At 58.7% G+C, this 22,404-nt stretch overlaps 1 protein-coding gene across 1 annotated transcript in view; it reads left to right on the top strand.

Annotated features, from left to right (window-relative positions):
* Positions 1-22,404, top strand: part of WDR1 (WD repeat domain 1) — a 35,122-nt gene extending 12,718 nt beyond the window's left edge. Inside the window, 13 exon segments of the mRNA XM_006104423.2 lie at positions 1,450-1,540; positions 5,658-5,805; positions 7,128-7,308; positions 10,334-10,411; positions 10,719-10,799; positions 11,087-11,320; positions 12,035-12,122; positions 13,722-13,878; positions 15,363-15,450; positions 17,772-17,882; positions 18,751-18,924; positions 20,258-20,402; positions 21,356-22,404. Of these exon segments, the coding sequence (XP_006104485.1) occupies positions 1,450-1,540; positions 5,658-5,805; positions 7,128-7,308; positions 10,334-10,411; positions 10,719-10,799; positions 11,087-11,320; positions 12,035-12,122; positions 13,722-13,878; positions 15,363-15,450; positions 17,772-17,882; positions 18,751-18,924; positions 20,258-20,402; positions 21,356-21,462 (1,683 nt within the window). The 3' untranslated portion in view covers positions 21,463-22,404.

Genomic DNA, 22,404 nt, shown 5'->3' with positions numbered 1-22,404 from the left:
ATGAGCCACATATATCAAGTGCCTACTTCATCACATAATAATAAGTATTAAGTCTTAGGGGCAGACATGGGATCCGCGTGAGGGCTGCTCAGAGTTCCTTTCCCTCAGAAAGCATTTACTGAGTACCAGCTATTTGCTGACTGCTGTGATGGCTAAAGAGATAAATGCACGTGGATGTGAGGGACCGTGGTGCATGTCATAGCTGCCTCCGGGACATGTGGAATGCTTGGGAAGCACAGAAGAGAGAGGGCAGGCTATCACAGGAGGCTTCATGGAGGAGGTGGCTCTTCAATTAGGTCTGATGCATAAGTAGTGTTAGCAGCCAGGAAGAAATGTTGCTGGTTGAGGGAACAGCATTTACAGAGTCTTGGGACTGCCAAGATTAGTGGAAGGGGGCCAGTGGTTGATGGGGCTAGAATTGAGGGTGTTCTTCTCTGGCCTCTGGTTGGATGGGGTGGGGTGTGCAGGGATCCTGTGGCCAGGAGGCTGAGCAGGATACAGGCCTCTGATCTTGCAAGGAGATGAGGGAAGGGAGATTACCAGGTGGGGGGACAGTTGGGGGTCAAGTTAGTTGCACCTGCAGCAGCTGCTTCTGGATAGAACCTGTGTCCACAGCCTGGTCTGTGGGAAGCTGCCTCTTCAAAGAGCACGTGGTTCATAGAAAGCTGACAGTGGGTGTCAGGATTTCAGTGGCCGAGTCTTTTTTCCGCCTGAAAGCAAGCACAGCTGTGGGGACAAATTGGGAGCATCTCAGCTTGGTCCGGGTTTGCTGAGGCTTCCTGGATGTGGGTGGGTGTTGGGGGGGGGGGGGGATCTACTTTCAGTAAATCATATGTTAAGGCCTCACTGTGAGTAGTCAAGCTGCTCCTAGTCCCGGGTGCTTGCCGTCTTCTTGCTGCAGAGCCCAGCCAGGCTTCACTCTGCTACGCAAGAGGTAGGAGTGGGAATCCGCATTTCCCACCCGAGGGCTTTGACAAGGAGAGCCTCCAGCCATGTGCCCACTCTGTTCTCCTTCCTCAAAGCCAGGTGCCCTGTTTTGGGTCCTGCCCTGCCTGGCAGCCGGACAGGGCTGGCTCTGAGCAGGCAAGACCAGCTTGACTTGAAGAATGCAGCTGCAGCCTGCATAAATAGGGGACAATTAGGATCTGATTTTTTTAAAATGAAACTCCTATTTCATGTGCATATTTCACAGATACATAGGAGAGAACATTACCTTGACTTCCATAACCATAGACAAAAGAAAAAGAGGTAAAATGACCTAGAATTCTATCACCCAGAGAGAGGCAGGCAGTAGGTGTGTATACTTCTGGGATTTTCTTTGTGATGCTTTTGACTTGCTAGTAAGTTTTGTGGGTGTGTCATTTCCCCCCACATCCATCAATTGGGAGAGCGGAAAGTAGTTTGACTGCTTCTGCTTGCCTTGTGTTCACTCGGGTCTCCTCCCTGCAGAACCCAGCCCTTGCTGACATCTACACGGAGCATGCCCATCAGGTGGTGGTGGCCAAGTACGCGCCCAGCGGATTCTACATCGCCTCTGGAGGTACCTGTGTGCGTGTGGCTGGTGGTGGCCCTGGGGCCAGGCTGGGCTCCTGCCTTGGAAGGGTGGGGGGTGAAGGAATGTGGGGGTGGCAGGTGGGACCAATGTGATTAGTTTCTTGGGGCTGACAAGAAAAGTATAAACCACTGAGAAACCCCATGCCACTGCTTTCTAGTTTGCAGCCTGCCAGCTGGTTTCAGCCTCCGAGGTCAGCAGAAAAGTGCTTGAGGTTGGCCAGAGGCCTTTACAGTGGCTGTATCGTGATCACTGGAGCCCGCGCGGGTGTGTGTGTGTGTGTGTGTGTGTGTCTGAATTTAGCTTTGTCTTGTGTTACCTTTCCTGCTGCTCCTTTCCTGGGACCTAGCACAATGCGGCCTCAGCCTCCGTCAGAGCTCATCTCATTCTTTGACCCTTTGCTCTCCAGCTGGGCGCCGGCTCAGTGAGCGGCTGGGCACACAGATCTTTACCTTCTAGGATGCTGTCTTTATTCACCTAACCCTTTGAGGTAGATCTCTTACCATTTACAGATGAGAAAGGGAGGCACAGAAATTACAGTGACTTACTCTGACCCCATTCCTTCACACACTCAACAGCTATTTATTGTCGGCCTGGCCTGTGCCTGGCCTGTCTCAGGCCCCAGGAAGAGCCAGGTGGAGGAGCTGATGTGGGCCTCCTCCCATCCCCAGAGAGGGACAGGCAGAACCAAAGTGCTGAGGGAACTAACCGGCGAGAAGGGAAGGGCCAGGATTGAAACACGCTGGTGGCTGTTGTCTACACTGCCCTTGCTCTGGGCATGGCCGGCCAGGCATGGACCTGTCCCTGCAGGGATCGCCCCTCCCTGGCTGTGCAGCCTTCCTTGAGTAACTTGCCTTCCTGGGCCTTCGTGTTCTCTCTGTAAACGGGGCTGCTAGCACCCACCAGGTCGGTGGGGAAGGGTCCAGTGTGCAATGTATGTAAATACTAGGACAGCTCTTGCATAGTGGGCACTGACAACAGTGTCTGTCACCGAAACCGGCATGCACCAGTGCCGGCGGCCGGGGTTGTATGTGGAGGGCTTGGCCAGGAGTCTGGCACGTACTGGGCACTTCATGATTTCTGTGTTTTGACCTACTCTAACTCCATCTGTAAAACTTGCTCTAATTTCTATCCTGTGATTTATTTTAGCCATGTGGGGTTTTTTATTCTGGCCTAGCTTGCCAGCAAAATGTCTCTTCGTTAAAACCCCAAGATTTGGCCCTGGTACCTTTTTAAAAGTGTATCTTCTCAAGAGACATGTGGTTGGAGGGCCCCCACTGCCTGCTTGGCACAGCTTTCCCGCCCTGGTGCCTTGAGCCTGGAGCCCGGCTGCTGAATCACTGGCGAGGCCTGCCCTGCCCCGCCCATGTCCCCAGGCGTGGTGTTCAGACAGTAATCAGTGGCCTCAGATGCTAATGCCAAGTCAGCGAGGACAGTCTACACAAGAGAAGGGTCAGCTGGATACTTTCTTACAAACGCCCTCATTGAATGGAGGAACCAGGGCGACGGGGCTGCCCGCGGGTGCAGGTGTTCTTGGGCGGAGATCACATTTACTCCGCAGCGCCCTGGTCCTCTGCCCAGAGTGAGGACAGGACACATTTCCTGCAGAGAGGAAAGGAGAGTCCTGGGCTGAATTAAACCGGGTGTGGGTGAGGGATGCAGTGTGGAGGAGGAGGAAGCTGGGAGAGCGCTGTGCTCTGGCTAACGTTCCTGGTACCCGCTGTGCCTACGTGGGGCAGGGGCCCCAGGGCCTGGGAAACCTGCTGCTCACTCCCAGATGGGGCGCCAGCCCTCTGCTGGATCTTAGGTTCCTGTAAGTCTGGCTGGTCCCCATTTGCTGAGTGTTTGAACCCTCCAGACGGCCTGTTGTGAGGAAGCCCACTCCAGGGCCCAGCCCTGAGCAAGGCGGTCCATGTCTGCCTTCAGGGAGCCGCAGTGCCACGCGATGCTTCTCTGTGTGGCGCCATCTTCAGGGCAGCTCCAGGTCCCTCCTAGAGGTGGCTTCCTCAGGGGACATTGATGCCAGCGGTCTGTGCCCGTGCTCAGTCCCCGGGCGCCCAGCAGTGAGTCCCAGGTGACTTGGGCTGCATGGGGCAGGCTTTTGGGAGTGCGGCCCTGAGCCCAAAGAAGGATGTGAGCGTTGCTCAGGGGAGGGACGTGGAGACCAAGCTGCAGAGCCATCGTGAGCAGAGGATTCTGGTGCAGCCCATACATGGTGGACGTGTATTCATTGTCTGTGCCCCTTGAGACCCCAGGCAGGTGCTTGTCCACTGTGCTCTCTGGCTAATGTTCCTGTACCTGCTGTGCACTTAGTATGAGGCTTGGCATCCATGGCACTCGTCATCCTCTGGTGACTGCACCAGGGCTGCCCTCATCAGAAGGGGCCTGGGCGCCTGGTCTCCAGCCCGATGTGTTTTTCTGGCTCCAGTTGCTTCTGAAAAGAGCTTGATGAGCAAGCAGGGCTGAGGAGGAGGCTGCTGGTCTGGCCGGGGAGGCAGTGGGGAGAGGACGGCAGTGCTTGGAGTGAGCACAGGCCGGCCACGTGCGGAGCCCAGGGAGGTGGGGAAGCAGGATTCGGCCTGTGTGCAGGTCGGTGCCTGGGCTGTGCTGTGGCTGTGTTCTCTGTGGCTCAGCGCAGTCCCTGGACGGCCTGCCGTTGGCCTGTGTGCGTGCGAACCCTTCCTGACACTGTCGGCCAGTTTGTTCAGCAAAGGGACTAAAGAGTCCAGGTCCTTTGGAACTCCCCTCAGGTGACATGCCAGGCCGGCTGTCTAGATCTGGCCTGGAGCGGACCAGGGCCCATGGCAGCCCCTCAGCTAGTGATGTGCATGAGACGGCAGCGTGTCTCCTCTCTGTCCCACAGCTGGACTAGATGCCAGATGTTTGCTCTCATGTGTGGGGCCTCCTGTGGAGCCTTAGCTCACTCACTGACTAGTTGTGACCATCTAACAAGAGCCTGTGGTGTGCCGAGGGCTGGTTTGGTGAGACTTTACGCCTGTCAACTCGTCAGTGTTCGGGAAGCCCTCCCGCTGGCACTTCCCCCTGAGGTGGCAAGGTCATAGGTGTTTGCGAGCTGCAGAGTTGCCCAGGGCAGGGCTGCATCTGGGGTGTTGCGGCTCTCTCTCCCCTCGGCCCCACCTGAAGGGGCAAAGCGCTCACAGAACCGCTGTCCAGTTAGTGAGGTGCTGAAGGGTGTCCTGGGAACACAGGGCCCGCTCACCTGCTGGGAGGGCTCCCCAGACCCCTCCAGGCTGAGGAGTTAGGCCTCCAGTCTTAGCATCAAGGCCTCCATTTTTCCTGCGAATGTGGGAATTCAGTGCTCCTGCGGGAGGGGCGTGTGGGGGTTGGTGCTTGGAATGTGGTGGCTGACTCTCTGCAGGGAGGGAGGGGCTGCTGCTACTCTATCACTGATCCCAGGCAGATGCTCCGAGGCCTGGCACCCCGTTCTGTCTGTAGTACCACTCCTTCCCACACCCACCCTGTGCGTCTCCCATGAGGCTTACTCACTGCAGCTGAGTCGTGGGGTTGGGCTGTGCTGTGATGAGTGAGGCTGCTGACTGCCTGAGGTGCAGTGGGGCTTCGAGGGAGTGGGGTTGACAGACCCCCATGGGGGCCACCACGCATGCCTGGCACGCACCCGGCTGCCCAGCTGTGTGCCTTGATTCTGTTAGTAACGCAGGGCCATGTAGGAGAGAGGCAGGTGTCACTGGTATACTCACCGTGTGCCCTGGAAGAACTTCCGGTCCCCAGTGTTGAGGAAGTTAGTGACCGAGGCTCGTGTGTCATTTAGGTCCCCTACAAGGAAAGAAAGGTGGTCATAAAGCGAGACTGCGGTGGTGCCTGGGGTTTGCCACCTGTGTTCCTGGGCTTCCTGTTGCCTGTTGGAATGTGGTGATCCCGGAATCTGATGAGGGGCACAGACCCAGCAGTGGGCCTCGTGGAGGCAGCAGGCGCTGGTCAGCGAGTGGCTGGGGATCGTTGACCTACACCACACCCCTCCTCCCAGGCGGCCTTGGCCACCTGCAGGAGGCCTGTGCCAGGCTGCACAGCTCTGCAGCCCTAGACCTGTGGTGACTGGGGCTCCCGCCACTCTTTATGTCCGCAGATGTGTCTGGGAAGCTGCGGATCTGGGACACCACGCAGAAGGAGCACCTCCTGAAGTACGAGTACCAGCCTTTCGCTGGGAAGATCAAGGACATTGCTTGGACAGAAGACAGTAAGAGGATCGCCGTGGTCGGGGAAGGAAGGGAGAAGTGAGTCTGGCTTTGGCCCTCCCCTCCATGTCCCCTGATCTTCTTTCCGGGTGTCCCTGGTGGGAGGGGTGCGGTGACTTCAGTGTGCCAGCTGGGACGAGTGTGTGTTCAGTCCCCCTAGGTGCCAGGCTCTGAGCCTCCTCACAGAGGTGTGAGCCGCACGGGCCACTGGCTCCTTCAGGGTGGGCTTCAGTGACATGTAACAGTAGGTGAGCTCCTCGGGGTTTGTCTCAGGGCCCAGGCACCTCCTGTCTGTCTGTCTTGGGAGTCCTAGAACTCCTGCCGCCATCATGCCCACCTTCCAGCACAGGAAGCGGCAAAGGGAGGCAATGAAAGAGATGCAGCTCTTAGAGCAGGATTGGGTCCCTCCCAGCAGCTGCCAGGGAGACCGACATTTCCCAGCTGGGCACATCACCCAGGTCCCCTCACTAAGGAAGACGGGGTGAGGGGACACTGAGTAGGTGGCCCTCAGTGGCTGCTGCACTCCCAGGTCTAGTGACCAGAGAGGAACCCTGGTTTTCTTATTCCAAGTGCAGTCAGGGTTTCCTCTGGGGTGCCATGGCTGCCCTCCAGGACTTGAACTTGGCAGGCATATGCCTGTCTCCATTATTGGGAGCCTCTGTAATGTGTATTGTGGTAGGTATTAGTTCTTCCATAGAGTTTCAGGTCATTTTTTTTAATGTTTTTATTGATTTGAGTGAAGGAGGCAGGGAGAGGGAGAGAGCGGTAGAAATATCAATGAGAGAGAATCATGATCAGCTGCTCCTACACGCCCGTATGCAACTCGGGCATGTGCCCTGACCAGGAATTGAACCGGCAACCTCGTAGTGCGTGGGCCGATGCTCGAGCACTGGGCCACACCAGCTGGGCTTTCAAATCATTCTTGCTGGTCTTAACAAATTCTTTTTCATTAGATTGCAAATAGTAACCAAAACAATACGTTTTCACAAAATGCCAGCCGAAAGCAAGGCATCATCTCCTCTCGGAGGGGATGGCAGGTGTATTTCGTGGTCCTGCCCAGGAAGGCAACTAACCATAAAGCTGGTCCCCTGGCGGAGGCTTTCTCAGGGAGGCTTGCTGGCCCTGGGCCACACAAGCACGGACCTCCGGCCTCTTCTGCGGACACGTGGTCTCCATGCTTTCGACAAATACTGTGTAGAGCCAAAATCGCAGTGTCGTCAGTGTGTGATTTGGATGGGAGTGTGGATGGGAGTGTGAAGTATGGTCATGAGCCGGGGCTGAATTGGACACTCAGCTGCCCGTGTCTCATCCAGCTTCGCAGGGCTGATTGTTTTTCCTGTGGCTCCTCTCGTTGGATAAAGGTTTGGAGCCGTCTTCCTGTGGGACAGTGGCTCTTCTGTGGGCGAGATCACGGGACACAACAAAGTCATCAACAGCGTGGACATCAAGCAGACCAGGCCATACCGGCTGGTGACAGGCAGTGACGATAACTGTGCCGCCTTCTTTGAGGGGCCACCATTCAAATTCAAGTTTACCATTGGCGTAAGTGGACTTCTCTCTGGAGGGTGGCTTTGGGTGAACTTTGTGGTTTGTATTTGAAGCCAGTGGAGCCTAAACCTGTTAGATGCTGATGGCAGAGGTGACGGCGCACACCATCGGTGTGTAGACAGAAAGCTGGGTTTGTGAGGGGACGCCACACGGTCCCCAGTCCTCCTAATCCTGCACTAGGACGGCGTGGATGTTCTAGTTTCAGCAGGAGGGGCCCTCCATATGGCCGGGCTTCGTCCTGGGATGCAGTGTGCATTCTGGGGTGGGAGTCCCAAGCACCTACGAGCCATGTGACTAGACCAGCAACCTGGCCTGCAGCTGTGTTAGCAAAGGAGCCCAGGGCTGGCATCAGCCTGCTCTCTGGTTGTGCCATCTTGAGACCGGCTGAGCCACCAGGGCGACAGGAGGTGGGGCTCCAGAGACATTCAGATTTGTCTCCAGCGCCTTCCAGAGAGGTGAGGGGCAGGGACATAGCTGTAAAGTGGACATGAGAGGAATTAGATGCTGTAAATGCCCTGGTGAAATGCCCCAGGTTGTGGGGTCTCAGTCCCAGCTTTCCACGTGCTCCTGGCTGGCACAAAGGCTTGACCTTGGCTGACAGCAGGTGGCTGGCTGGACAGCGAGTGACCTAAGGAAGGTTAGAACAAGCCTTTGTCCCTTTGATGCCAGGAGAGGTAGGTGGAGGGCGGTCTCCTTTGTTCTCGGAACAGCTGAGACAGGTGAAGGGCGCGGGCTGCCTCTCCAGGTGCCCTACAGGGGAGACCTGGCAGAGTGGGAAGCCAGGTGTGGGAGGGGCAGCAGCTAAAGGAGGGCCAGGGTGCATTCCCAGGTCAGGGAGGAGCCGCGTCTCGGAGCCCCGTAGGGAGGAGGTGATGGTGGGCACATGTGTCTGAGCCTGTTTCTCTCCAGGCGCTCGGTACCAGGGCACAAGGCAGGTGGGACCAGGGAGGGCTCCCAGAGGGGACACCTGAGCTGTGGCTAGTCCACTTGTTCACACTGGAATCAGGCTGTGGAGCCCGCGTCTGTCCTGTCAATGACATGGACTTGGGTGCATGACTTAATCATCACCTAATTGCTTTATGCCTCCATTTTCTCATTGGTGAGAGGGAGGAGAGGGGGGCGGGGAGGTAATGACAGGAGGATTTTGGGAGCTTCGGTAAGTGCTGCTGTGACTAAAGGTCAGCAGGAGGGGACCAGCCATCCAGGACCTTCCACATCGAGCCGCGGAGGCTGAGCCCACAGCTCGGGCTGATGCCCCAGTCCAGTAGGTGGCGGCCAGGTTGGGCAGCCGTGAGATGCTCAGGTTTGGAACCCGCCCCAGATGGTGCCCAGACTGTTCCTTCTTTGTCCCGGCTCCTCCCGCGGAACGGGCTATTTTTAGCCCCCCTCGTTGGTTAAAGGACTGTTGGGGCTCCCTCCCTCTTTAGGTTAATGGGCTATTTCAGGAGCAGACAGCAGTCTCCTGCTCTTCTGGACACTTGGCTCCAATTGCAGGAAAGGCTGAGAGGAGTGTTTAAAGCCACCCAGACCCGACCGGGACTTGGGGTGGGAGTGGCATTTGTCTGTGGGGCCCCTGCTGGGAGCCTGCATGGTTCCCGGGCCTGCAGGGCCACGCCAGCACCTGCCGTGGGCCGTGTCCCACAGCGTCAGGGGCAGCTGAGTGCTGTGACTGAGGAGACAGGGACCAGTGCTGGGGGGCGGCCTTTCAGAGGAGAGGCGGTGGACATGTGGAGTCAGGAGGGGAGGGCAAGGGCCTTTCAGGAGGGCGTCCTGACTTCAGTGAGCCAGGTTGTATGGGGGGCGCTTTGTTCTCTCAGGGAACCAGTGAAACTGCAGTTTATGACAACCCATCGGTGGCTCAGTGCCTCTAGTCTACAGCCTGTTGTACCCCGAAGCCCCGAGGCCTGCCCGCTGTGGCGAGCTCCCAGTTCTGAGGGAGGGAGCCCTGCGCCCTCTTCCCCATCTGCCAAGGCTCTTAGTCACAGGTCCCGAGCCCCCTGACCCAGCCCCCCTCCCTGTCCACTCTATGGAGAAAACCTGGAGCATGTCCAGGGTTTGAGCCGTGGTTTTGTTTTCAGAGCTTTCCTTTCACCTCGGGGCTGCCCTGAGGACTGGGAGGAAGGAGGAGACAATGTCTCAGACCCTCTTGCCCCTGGCTTTGCACATCGCTGGCCCTGAGGGAGGACAGGGTCGGCCCTGCTGTGTGGCTGGCTTCCTTCCAGCCTGGAGTGGACAGCAGAGTAGTTGCAGGTTGCCTGAGTAGTTAAGGATCTGACCTCAGGTGGCTCCCCGCCAGGGGCCCCTGCCTGCCAGCCTCCTGCTCGGGGCCCAGAGCTGGCTCAGCCAAGAGCTCTGGATGGGAAACTGGAGACCGGCTCCTCACAGCCTGGCCTCTCGGGTCTGGTGTCTCCTGTAACAGGTGCCTGGAGGCCCCGAGGCCCCTCAGTGGTAGGAGGGTGGGCCTGTGGCAGTGAAGGCAGGCAGTCGAGGCCTGAGAGCCCCGGTTGGAACTTGGACTCCATTTCACTTTGGTTCAGTGGGTGGGTGCCCCTGTTGGGCAGCCCTGCCCTCCAGCTCCGCATGCCTAGGACTGAAGGAAACAGCACACACCCTTAGAGCAGGGGTCGGCGGACACAGGAGCCAGAAGCACAAACCCCACAGCTGAGCTGGGCCTGGGCCAGGCCTGGGGCCTCGGGCAGGAGGCCTCGCCGTCACGGCAGGCACGGCTTGGGCTTGAGCTTGCTCCGGGGGAGAGGGGAGAGGGTGGTTCTGCCCCACAGATGAGGGAACACGGCGTAGCAGACAGAGCCTTGGCTGGGGGTGTCCAGGGGCCTTCCAGGCAGAGAGCTGGGCCTGGGCTGAGCCAGGAGCCGAGCCAGCCCTCGCTGTGTCAGGAGCTCCGAGGTCTTCCTGTGGCTGTGGGCTCCATGAGCAGCAGTAGCTGTGAGGCAGGCGTGTGCTGCCTAGAGAGCTTTCCTGGACCTCCTGTCCGCGGGTGGATAACGTCCCCTTCCCACAGGACCACAGCCGCTTCGTCAACTGCGTGCGCTTCTCTCCCGACGGGAACAGATTTGCTACGGCCAGCGCTGACGGCCAGGTGAGGGCCGGGCCGGGCTGGGGGCCCTGGAGGGGGGGCTCCTCTGATCGTCCTCGGTGACTGTTCAGAACAGACTCACTAAAGCCGGTCTCAGCGTGGGAACGTAGGAATCTCCCCCTTTCCCACCTGGAACGGGCTGTCACCAAAGCACGGGAGACACGGCTCTGTCTCCTCTTAAATGGAGCAGAACCTTCGAGTAATTCTCTGAGTCTCAGTCGGGAACTGACAGAACAGTGATCAGGAAGAGCACTCGGCACGCACACTGCTGAGATGCACACAGTAACCCACACCCTCCCTCTGTTGGAAGATACACATCTACGACGGGAAGACGGGAGAGAATGTGTGCGCCCTGGGCGGGAGCAAGGCTCACGACGGAGGCATTTATGCTGTGAGTATGGGCTTGTGTTTCGTGGCTTCGTCTGTGGTCGTGGTCGCCGGTTTGCATTCACCGAACAGATTTGCAGTTAGAAGCTTCAGAGTCGGGTGATGGCACAGAGCTTCGGGGTCACGTCCAGCGGGTGACGTGGCCTGGACACTCGCCCCGCCCCTGCCCCGGATGCCCCCCACTCTGGTTTTGCTTCTCCCTGCTCGGAAGTGGGGGCTGTGGCCGGGCTGCCTTCTGAGGCCACTTCCCACTGAAATTCTGACACGTGGCACACCGTTTTGTTTGAGTAGATTAGTTGGAGTCCTGATAGCACTCATTTGCTTTCTGCTTCCGGAGACAAAACCTCGAAAATTTGGGACGTCAATGTGAACTCGGTCGTCACCACGTTCACCATGGGCTCCAACGTTCTGGACCAGCAGCTGGGCTGCTTGTGGCAGAAGGACCACCTGCTCAGCATCTCCCTGTCTGGGTACATCAATTACCTGGACAAAAACAATCCCAGCAAACCCCTGCGGGTCATCAAGGTGAGGCTGCGCCGGATGCGCCTGCCTGTGTAAGGCAGAAAGGGAGAGGCTAGGGGGGCCGATGGGAGGCGGGCCCGGGGCTCTGGTAAAGTGGCAGGATGCTGGTTGTTTGGGAGGACTGTGTGCTTAGTAAGGTGGGAGGCCAGGGGCCCTCAGCCCTCCTCCTGTCCTGAGGGGTTCAGCCTCCCTCAGTTAGGGGCTCACGGGCTGTGACCCCCAGAGCCCCGAGACAAGGTAAGTGGAGCACCCTCCTAAACTCTGGAAACCTCGAGGACGACGAAGTGGCCTGAGGTGGGCCTGGACTTAGCGCGGGATTTGAATATGGGACTGCATACAGGGAGCCCCCTGGGCATGAGGGGCTGGAGGTGGGTGAGGAGATGAACTCAGGAGTGATGGAGCCTGAGGTGTGGAGGCCTTAAGTACCTGGCCAGGGGTCAGGGTAGCAGGGAGAGAGCGGAGGGGTGGGAGGACCCACCTGGATCTGGTCCCTGATCCCCAGGGCCTGCCTCTGCCTTCTCCGCTGTCAGCCCCAGTGATTTTGTCATCTCAGGAGACTTACAGCCCGACCAGAAGCTCCTCGGGCTGACCTGGTGCCACCCACTGCAGACCCGCCTCTGCCAGGGCACTCGGGGTCGGGCGGAGTCGGTAGGGAGCAGTTGGAAGTCGCAGGGGCCGGCTGGCGTGTCCTCAGCTCCCCCCCTGCCTCCTCCACAGGGTCACAGCAAATCAATCCAGTGCCTGACGGTGCATAAAAACGGCGGCAAGTCCTACATCTACTCCGGGAGCCACGACGGACACATCAATATCCTTTGACTCAGAGCTGGCTCGGGGGCTGCTGGCGGGTGAGGTGGAGCTTCCTGCTCTGATGGTGCCAGAGGCAAGGCCAGCCAGCTGTCAGCAGCCACTCAAGCACCATGGCCGTGACCTGGTGGGTCACCTCTCACTCTGTGCCTTGAGTGGTGCTCCCCTGTCCGTGACTAGTCCTGGCCCGCCCCTCTCCCAGCAATCCACTCGTTGAGTCTCAGGTTCGAAAGGACTTGGAACCTCTTAGCAGAGCCCTGTAGCTTAGAAATGGGAAAACCAGCTTTGATTGCTGAAGTGCCTTACCCAAGGCCAACAGCCCCTGTGGGCAGCGGGGCTGGAACCAGAACCCGAGCCTCCCTCCTCCAGTCAGCAGTTGAGGTGATCCCTAGACGCATGTGTGACCGCCCTTTCCTCCACCTCCCCACCCCACCCAGCCCGTGCTTGTGGCCTGGGGCTGGTAATCCCCCGTCCCAGGACCGTCTTGAACACTGGAGCAGGTGTCTGCAGGGTGACCCACAGGTGCCCATACCCAGGCCTGGCTCCCAGTTGGGGGCATCATTGAGCTGCCCTCGTAGACAGTTTCCCATTCTCTGTGCTGCATCTGGAAGGGGCTGACCGGGACTCCCGTTTCTCACGCCTCCACAGACTCTTGTCTGCAGACCTTCGTCATTTTCATGAGATCATGGAGTCTCCCCACAGTCCCAAGAGAGGGAAGCAGATAAGTCGCCCTCAGCCCCATTACATGTAAGGAGATGCAGGGAAAAGGGGTATACGTCCAGCGGGGAAGAGAAGGTGCTAGAACCTGCCTCTCCTAATGGGTATGCAGGTCTGTGCAGCCACCGCCTTCAGTTGGCCTGGGTTCTCCCCTCCCGGCACCCGCTCATCCCCACCCCATGTCAGTGTACACACATTACCCTTGATACTTACTTTTCCTGCTGGGTCCAGGGCTGGGGTCCCCATCACAAGAGTGTCAGCACGAGTGCACACCAGCTTCCCAGAGGGACTGTAACTTCATTGGAAATGAGAGGCTCACTCACTGATGTACAAGAAGAATCTCGTAATTTAAAACCCACCTCACACCCAAGCACCTGGCGCTCACATGCCTCCCTGCGATGGGTCAGCCCAGGCTTTACCTGGGGCAGCTTGGTGTCCATCTGCTGAGCAGCAGGGCATGGCCAGCCTCCTGCTGGTGGACATGGGCTCCACAGCAGGTTCCAGAAGGAGCAGAGCACAGCGCTGGCTGTTATACAGCAATGGCCTCCGTAATTTGGTTGTGATCTGTCTATGCTGTTAACTGCTCGCTCAGCGCAGTTCTGTGACCTGCTCAGCTGGCCTGTGCACCACTATCGCAGGAGGCGTAGTGGGCTTGGACCCGGCACGTTGGGTTATGAATGGCCCGCTGGCCTGCAGTCGAGTCGGCAGTCTTGCTGGTTTACCTGGACAGCTCTGAGATTCAGGCGTGGATGTGCACTGGGAGCTCGCCTCAGGCCCAGTGCATACTGTCCTGTCCCTCACATGCTGCCTGGGACAGACTTTGGCTGTGGGCACCTCCAGCCCCCCATTCTGGAGGTCCGACTTTTCCTTAACCACCCCCCACATTACTGGGATTCCGAGACCGGGGAGAACGACTCCTTCACTGGGAAGGGCCATACGAACCAGGTGTCCAGGATGACCGTGGACGAGTCCGGGCAGCTGGTGAGCTGCAGCATGGACGACACGGTGCGGTACACTAACCTCACGCTGCGGGACTACAGGTGAGCTGCCCGGGGCTCCAGGATGTGCCTCCGCCCCGAGAAGGCGCTGTGCCTGCCCAGTCGCCACTCTCACAGCATTTCCTCCCTCTCTGCTTCTTGTCCTGGGCACTCATTCTGTTGCTGGGCTCTTGGCCAGGAGCTGGGTTAGAGTCCAGGTGCGCGCAGACCATGACCAGGTGTAGCCTGGGAGGCCGGCGGCCAGGTCTCACCGCACCCCTTCCTCGGCTCTGTTCCTCATCAGTAAGGTGAGGTGACTGGCACCAGTGAGGCCTTGAGGGTGCCTGGCATATGGCAGGTGCCCCACGGACAGATGGGCCCTGGGAGATGGTGAAAAGCAGGGTCGCATTCAGTTTGCCCTGGTACGTGGATTGGCAGTCCATGGAGCGGGCGAGGAGGAAGGGGTGTCCTGTCCCTGCTCGCAGGCAGGCTCCTCCTTCAGCACCCACACCCCAGACCTCACTCTGCAGTTAGTTGTGTAGACGCCACCATCCTCCCAGAGGTGGCAGGCTCCTGGAGGTCGTCTTGGTGACCCTCACACTGGGCACGGCACCCATCGTAGCGGACATGCATGCTGTGGCCTCGCTTGCCTTTCGGGACTGTGGTCAGTTAGGCCTCAGGATGAGCGCAGAAACCACCCCAGAACCTGGCCTCCAGGCTCCAGTCCTCTTCCTGCTGCCCAGTGACCCCAGCATTGCCCCTGAGCCTCGGTGGGTGAGAGAACCCTCGGCGGGCAGAGCCACAGCCTGGCCTCCCTCTCACGGGCCTGTTCCCTGAGCCTTTGGGACCCCACGCTGGCCCAGTTACATGGAATTTTCCTCAGTTTATTATTTTCAAGGAAGTTTTTGTGTGTGCAAATTTTCCTAGAATGTGTTTTCATAGTATCAGCTGAAAGTAAGAACACAATTTTTACCCATTAAAAACAATGGGTTATACAGGGTGTCCTAAAGCAATGTATACACCCTGGAGCAGCTGACAGCTCAATTTTGAAAATGAAATGTATTTTAGTAATCACAGCCTTCATAATTACTCATAGCGTGTGTGTGCATTTTGGGGGACACCGTGTATTTTACAGTGAGTTGTTGAGTAGACTGGTCATGGCCTGGGATGAGGAGGCAGAGCTCAGCACTGTCTGCACCCAGGAAACAGGGTCTTTGGATGGGGAGACAGAGCAGTGACAGGGTGCGGTGGGGTGGCGGGTACTTAACCACTTTAAATAGCAGCAGAAATTACTCCCTTCGTTCCTCTCATCACCCTTCCCCAGGCTCTACCCCCGACCCCCTGTGATTTCCAGCTTTCTCCCAGACTCTGAGTCATTCCCCCCGTGTTTAGTCATTACTCCCCTCGTTCCTCTCATCACCCTCCCCCCCCCCCGCCCGTGGGTTACAGCAGCTTGTCCTCCAGAGCTGCTGTGGGTTCGCAGTCAGTGTGTGCACACCTACCCGAGCCCCCAGACATGGCAGTAATGTGCTCCTTCTCTCCGACAGCGGACAGGGGGTGGTGAAACTGGACGTTCAACCCAAGTGCGTGGCTGTCGGCCCTGGAGGATACACGGTGGTTGTGTGCATCGGGCAGGTATGGCCCCGCCGTGTTGGCTGGCAGGGCGGGCAGCTGGGCAGCGTCCCGTCTCTGAATCCTGTCCCGTCCTGCCCCATGGACAGTGGCTCGAGCAGACCTTTCTATTGAGCTCTTGGCCCTTGTTGGCCTTCAGCATGTTCACTCAGCAGTCCTGTCTGTTACGTGTGGGGTCGTCCCTTCTTCCAGATGAGCAAACGGAGGCACAGAGAGGGCAGGTGGTTGCCCAAAGTGTGCACCTGGCAAAGGGCGGGGCTGGGATTTGAGCCCAGGTAGCCGGTCAGATCCTGCATTTGAGCGTCAGGCCCCGTGTCCATTGCTGTGAGGCCTCCGAGAGGCAGAGCAGGGCTGTGTCTTCACTCATGTTCATGATGCCAGCCCTCTAGTGGCGGCGCTGTGTGACCTCAGGCATTTCCCTCCCCCGCTGACAGCTCCCGGGAGGGTTAGAGGAAGTACTGTCTGGCCCCTGCACCTTTGTAAGCCCCTTTCTTAAGGAGGAGGCTGAAGCCTGGGTGATCTGGTGACTTCCCAAGGCCACCTGATGGCAGGGGCACCAAGCCAGGGAGGGCTTTGTGGCTCTAGCTCCCCAGCCTGGTCCTCATTTATTCTGGTTGAGGTCCCTACGTACTTTCTCTCGTGGAATTTCTGGAATGAAACGCCTTTGCCTGAGACCCAGGCCGGACCCAGTTTGTACAGCTGTGGCAGACACCAGCTCCCAGCAGACCTGGGCATCCCAGCGTGGGGGACAGGAAGGCAGGTGTGACTGTGCCCTTGCTGGCAGGAGTGGTGAACCCTGCTAAAGAAGCTGCCATTCAACATCCACGGCCCCTCCCCGTTCTGTGAGCTTAATTGCTTCGGGGAGAATGGATTCTGTGTCCTAGATAACACGACTTCCTGCCAGGCAATTACTGCAACGGCCAGGTGGTCAGTGGGGGACAGGAGTAATGCTTTGGAGCTCCTGAGCCGCGTGGGGGAGGGACCGAAAGGCGAGGTTCTTGGATGAGCAGGCAGATGCTTCCCTGATGAGAGGGCGCTTCCCAGGCCTGTGTCTGAACACCTGGCCTTTGCAGGAGGGAGTGGGCTGTGGGCCCGTGGCAGGTGCTCTCTGTGCGCGCGGGAGATGATCCCGCCGCTCCCAGGGGCTCAGGCCTGCAGCTCTCAGCCAGGTGCGGGGCTCGCTCCGCGGAGACAGCTGCTGGTTGGTGTGCTTTGTTAGGCGCTCACCTGTGCCCTAGACTCTGTCTTCAGGTCTCTTACCCACTAGGGCAGTGGTTCTCAACCTGTGGGTCGCGACCCCTTTGGCAGTCGAATGACCCTTTCACTGGGGTCACCTAAGACCATCCTGCATATCAGATATTTACATGATGATTCATAACAGTAGCAACATTACAGTTATAAAGTAGCAACGAAAATGATTTTATGGTTGGGTCACAACATGAGAAACTGTATTTAAAGGGCCAGAAGGTTGAGAACCACTGCCCTAGGGGGCTGAGACTCAGGCTTCAGGAGCTTCCCTGCAGGCAGTGGTGGCCAAGCCGGGATCAAGCCCCAATATGTCTGTGCCCAGGGCCCTGCCGTAGGGCCGGACACCCGCACACTCGGCCCCCTCCTCCCCCCATCTCCCCCAGGACTCTGTCCCATCAGAGGAGGAGGAACGAGGCTGGGGTGGTGTGCCAGAGAGGTGCACAGGGAGCTCCAGGCCGCTCCTGGGAGCCGTCTGTCCCGTGCTCCCCTCCTGGGGCTGCCTACGGGAGGGCAGAGCCCGCCTACTGGCGTCAGCCCTGTGCCCTGTTTCCTCTGTAAGATGGGGGGCCAGCACTGTCACTCCAGGCCATGGCGACGCACTGTGACGACATTGGATGCTTCACAGTCAGCAGGTCAGACTCATGAAGGGTGTTTCCTTGGACCTGAGAGACCAGAACTTAGACTGCTCGGGAGTCCTGTGTGTTCCCAGGGCTCTGTCGCAGCCCAGGCCTCCCAAGTGCCTCTCCCTCTATCAGGGGAAGCGGCTCGGCCTCGCGCGTGGGGCTGATTGAGTAACTGGGGCACTAACGTGCACACGTCGTCAGCTTCCCGGGCAGTAGGTGCTGTGGTGGTGATGGTGGCAGTGGGGTGATGGCGTGGCCTCACGGCCAGTGTTCACTGCAGTCCTGTGACGAGGTCCTGTCGCCATCCCCTTGACTGGCGAGGGAGGAAGCATAATCCGGTCACAGGCCTGAGGCTGGCCCGCACGGCCCGCCCCAGCCAGGTCAGAAAGGGAGCCCGACCCGAGCGGAGCCGTGTGCCAGGCTCCGCGCTCTGACCTCTGCCTGTGCTTCCAGATCGTCCTGCTGAAGGACCAGAAGAAGTGCTTCAGCATCGACAGCCCCGGCTACGAGCCCGAGGTGGTGGCGGTGCACCCCAGCGGGGACATGGTGGCTGTCGGGGCCACGGTAAGGCTCTCTGCCCTGGGTGCCTGGGCTGTGAGTGTGGGATTGTCTTAGGCAAAAGAGGAGGGAGTGGGACTGGGCCCCTGGGAACCAGCGAGGGACACCTCCATGATGACCCTCAGTCCCCAAGGGCTGCCCAGCCCTTGTCCTGGTCTCGTCCTGGTTCTGTGCACACAGCACAGGGCACCAAGGAAGGGACGTTTAAGACCTACCCAGGGGACCTTGAACCGCCTCTGGGACACGGGGAGCTCAGTTGCCTTGAGTGCAGGCTGGGCCCTGACTTGTCCTGGGGCAGCCTCAGGCGTTGCAGGGACACCACCTATCAGTACCCCGGTTACCACCCTTCTAGCTCTGTCCCATGTGCTCACCCTCGCCAATTCGTTCCAGTGAGTGTTACACTTCCTCAGTGCCAGGCCCCTGGGACATAAAATTGAGGGCTCCCTGCCCTGAAGGGGAGGCACCTGAGGTGCATCCACCCTGGTTAGGCTCCCTGAGTGCAGGCAGAACCACCCACAGATGCCCAGGCCCCTCCTGGAGGTTCTGGCTGTTGGGAGCTCGACAGAGGTTGGCCATGGGCACCCCTGACCCAAGGACCCCTGGGGCTTAGGGGCAGCCAGTGGGCTGAATGGCAGGCACAAGCCCTTTGAAAGAGCTGGGCAGAGGGAGGTTTCGCCAGGGAGCAGGTGTTGGAAGGAGCTGCCGAGTGTGAAGTGTTCTCAGAGCCTGGCCTGGGAGCCCTCATTGGAAATTTCTGGAGTGTTTGTAAAATAGACAGACTCCCAAGCACCCAGACATAGAATCAGAATCGGGGTGCCTAGGGCCCCTCCCTGGAGCACCTCCCGAGTCATTGTCCCATCCCTGACCCTTGCAGGACGGGAACGTCCGCCTGTACTCCATCCTGGGCACCTCGCTGAAGGACGAGGGCAAGCTCCTGGAGGCCAAGGGCCCCGTGACTGACCTGGCCTACTCCCACGACGGCGCCTTCCTCGCCGTGTGCGACGCCAGCAAGGTGGTCACGGTCTTCAGCGTTGCCGATGGCTACGCGGTGAGTGGCAGTCTGTCCCGTGTCCCCGTGCCGGGTGGTGCGGGTGGTGGGTGGGGGCCATGGCCTCTCCCTCCTGTCACCAACCAGATAGGTGCACGGGAGCAGGCGACTTTGCTCTTAGAGCGTGACCGACAGGGGACAGACCCTGCCGGGAGCTGTGGTCTGGGCGAGACAGACAGTTCCGAGGAGGCTGGGGAGCTGGGCGGCGGCTGCTGTGAGGGCTCAGAGGGCGTCGCTGGGCCTGGCTAGGTGCCCTCCTAGCCTCTGAGGCCTGTTCTCTCTGTCAGGGCCTGGGCTTGGTTTTTCTCTCGGCTCGTCACTGTCTGGGTCCAGGAAAGACAAGCTCTGGTTGTCCCAGCACTGCGTGCGCTTGGGGGACCCTGGGAGGTGGGTGGGGAGGAGGACCCCGTCGCCAGGGCACACGGAGCAGCCGAGGGCGCTTTGCACGTGGGAGTGAGAGTTCCTGTTTCACAGCATAGCTGCCCTGGGCGGTGCCCGTCCTGCTCCACAAAGGGGACTGCGCTTCAGAGAGACCTGGTCCCCAGAGGGGTGAGAGGCAGGCAGGACAGGACGGTGGCGGGTCTCCAGTCCCTGGGCCTCCCCACTGCAGCAACCCCACCTCCAACACTGACAGCTCTGAAAGCTACAGCAGAGTTAAAAGAATTTACCAGCTAGACTCTCCCATTAACATTTCATCCCGCTATAAAATGTACGCATAACCAGAGACAGATGTGAACAAGAGTACATGTTTGCCGGCATTCACCTGTCAAGATAAACACCACCCTGCCCCACCCCCAGGAGGTGCCCTTCTGCCTGGTGCCACGAGATCACGTGTTCAGTGGTCTCGTTTGCCTGTTAGGAGCCTTAAGACATCTGAGTAATTCACGGGAGAGAATCCACAGAGGCCGGCATAGGCCAACGAGAGAGACAATCTCGGGCCATTTGTGGGGGATACTGTTAGCAACCCCTTAGTGAGAGGGCTTTGGGCTGGGGCACGCTCTGGAAGTAGCCGCATGCAAAGCCTCCTGCTCTGCCCAGGCCGGCCCGGCCCCGGCCCCGGCGGAGGAGGGGAGAGGAGGAGCCTCGTGCCTTCCCTCTCCGCAGTTCCCTGGTCAGGCCCTTCCGCCTGCCCTCGCTGCGCTGAGGGCTCTGACGGTGGCCGGTGCTTGATGCTGGCCTGCATCTTCAAGTAGCAGGGACTTCATGAGGTTCTTACAAGGAGGCCAAGAGTGGGGAGGCGTCTCCTGGCGCTCATGGTCACTGGGAGGGTTGGTGAGGACCCATCCCTGACTTGAACCCTGATCTCTGCTGCCTCTTTTTACCCTGCAACTAGGAGAACAATGTGTTTTACGGACACCATGCAAAGATCGTCTGCCTGGCCTGGTCACCAGACAACGAGCACTTTGCCTCCGGGGGCATGGACATGATGGTGTACGTCTGGACCCTGAGTGACCCCGAGACCAGAGTCAAGATCCAAGGTGACTCTCACACCCATCGGCTCCCAGGCAGCTGGCCCCAGGGCTCCAGTGTCCCCTCTGTCCTTCCGGGGAGGCCACCCCGTGAAGGCGTGTCTCCTTCCTCCCCATCAAGCCAGGCTCTGCGGGCCGGAGCTGGGCACTCAGGGACCGACAGCAGGTGTGGTAGCAAGTGGTCTCCATACACAGGCCACGTGCTGAGTCGGGCCTCTGACAGCTCTGTCTGAGTCCTTTCGGCTGCCGTATCAGTCCACACGGGCGTACACGTAACAAAAACTAGTTGCTCACAGCTCCAGAGGGGAAGCCCGAGGTCAGGGTGCCAGTGTGGTCGATGGGGCCTCGTCCAGGTCAGGACTTCTCACTGTGCCCCGCGGCAGCAGGGTTCTGTGACATCTCGTAAGGGCACTGCTCCCGTCCGTGGCCTGAACTCATACCGTCACCTTGAGTCAGATTAGCTTTTCAACTTAGAAACTCTGGGGGCAAGCATTCAGGCCTTCGCCTCCTCCCTTCCCCACCCACCCCACCCCCTTCCGCCTCGCACTCTGCGACAGCAGCCTCAGGAGAGCCATCCCGTGGGCCGTGCATGGGCTTTAAATTTTTCTAGCAGCCACATTTAAAAAAGAAACAGGAAGTTATTTTTAATTATTAATTTTATTTACTCCCAACACGTCATTTTCCACATGAGGCAGCAGCCCACGTCACAGGCACTGTCGTCCCTCGTGGCTCACGCCCCGGGTGGGGTCGTCCTGTGTAGGGCAATGCCCCGAGTGTCAGTGCCAGCGGAGGGGACGCCCGCTTCTCCTCCATCCCAGCCCCGGGTCCTTCTGCAACGAGGGGAAGGGGATTCCTTAACAACGATTGAGTCCGGCCCCACAGGCTGCTCCGTCATCCCTGTCCAAGGTGTGCAGAGGAGCCGAGCAGCTGGCTCTCCCTTAAAGTGTGTTTTTCCTCCTCAGATGCACACCGGCTCCACCACGTCAGCAGCCTGGCCTGGCTGGACGAGCACACGCTGGTCACCACCTCCCACGATGCCTCTGTCAAAGAGTGGACAATCAGCTACTGAGGACCCGCCTCCGCACGGCCGAATCAGGGACTGGAGTTCAAGTGCAGCAGAACACAGCCTTCCTCTAACTCTGTACCGCCCCGGCCCGCCCCGGAGCAGGGCCCACCCCGATGACCCTCGTCTCTGCAGGGTGTTCGTATCTATACACGTCCTTCTGAAAGCTTTAGACAGTGACAGTTTGCACATGAGAAATAAAGTGAGCACTTAAACAGTGTGTGGAGCGTAACTCAACCCACCCCCAGCGCAGCCCGGGGCACATTCCAGAGGCAGCGCCTCCAAAGCACACAGCCCGCTCCTGGGGCTGCTGCGTGTCGGGGAGGTGAGTCCCAGCCCCCCTGCCGGCGGGCTGCACTGGGAGGGGGCACCTGCGCTCAGCGAGGCCCAGTGCTGTGGCCCAGATGTCACGCGGTCACTCACTGCGTGAGCCACGCTGTGCGTCGCCCCCAGAAGGCCTCGAAACAGACGGGCCCGCGGGACCTCGTATCCACCCTCGGTTTTTGTGCTTGATTTTAAGAATGAACCATGATGGTTTTTTGTTTTTCTCTTTTTTTAGTTTTTTTTTAATGTGTCTTAACTGTTGCCTGTCTTGTTTACTAGCTATTGGGTTGAGGGTGATGTCTCCAGAAGCCCTTGTTAGTAGACTGAGGTGTCCTGGTCCCCATGCCACTGTCATCCTTCCATGTTTTCCTTTCTCTCCCCTCCCGCCCCCAAAGCAAAGGTTAATTTAAAGGTAAAGATGAGTCGCTGTAAGCTGTCATCGTCGCACCTTTTCTTTTTCAGTGCAGAAATTAAAGTGACATCAGCACGGTGACTTGGAGTTTTCTTGCGTGTGTTGGAATCACTGGTAAATGCTGCTGAGAGCAATCCCTCCCCCGCACTTGTGAAAACACTGAGCGCTTTACGAGATTAGAGCGAGAGATGATTAAATATCTTTTCTCTTCA

This window comes from Myotis lucifugus, unplaced genomic scaffold, assembly GCF_000147115.1.
Source record: "Myotis lucifugus unplaced genomic scaffold, Myoluc2.0 scaffold_567, whole genome shotgun sequence".
In the NCBI taxonomy this organism is placed as follows: domain Eukaryota; kingdom Metazoa; phylum Chordata; class Mammalia; order Chiroptera; family Vespertilionidae; genus Myotis; species Myotis lucifugus.
The sequence above is the reverse complement of the archived record's forward strand: the minus strand, read 5'-3'. Positions and strand labels throughout refer to the sequence as shown.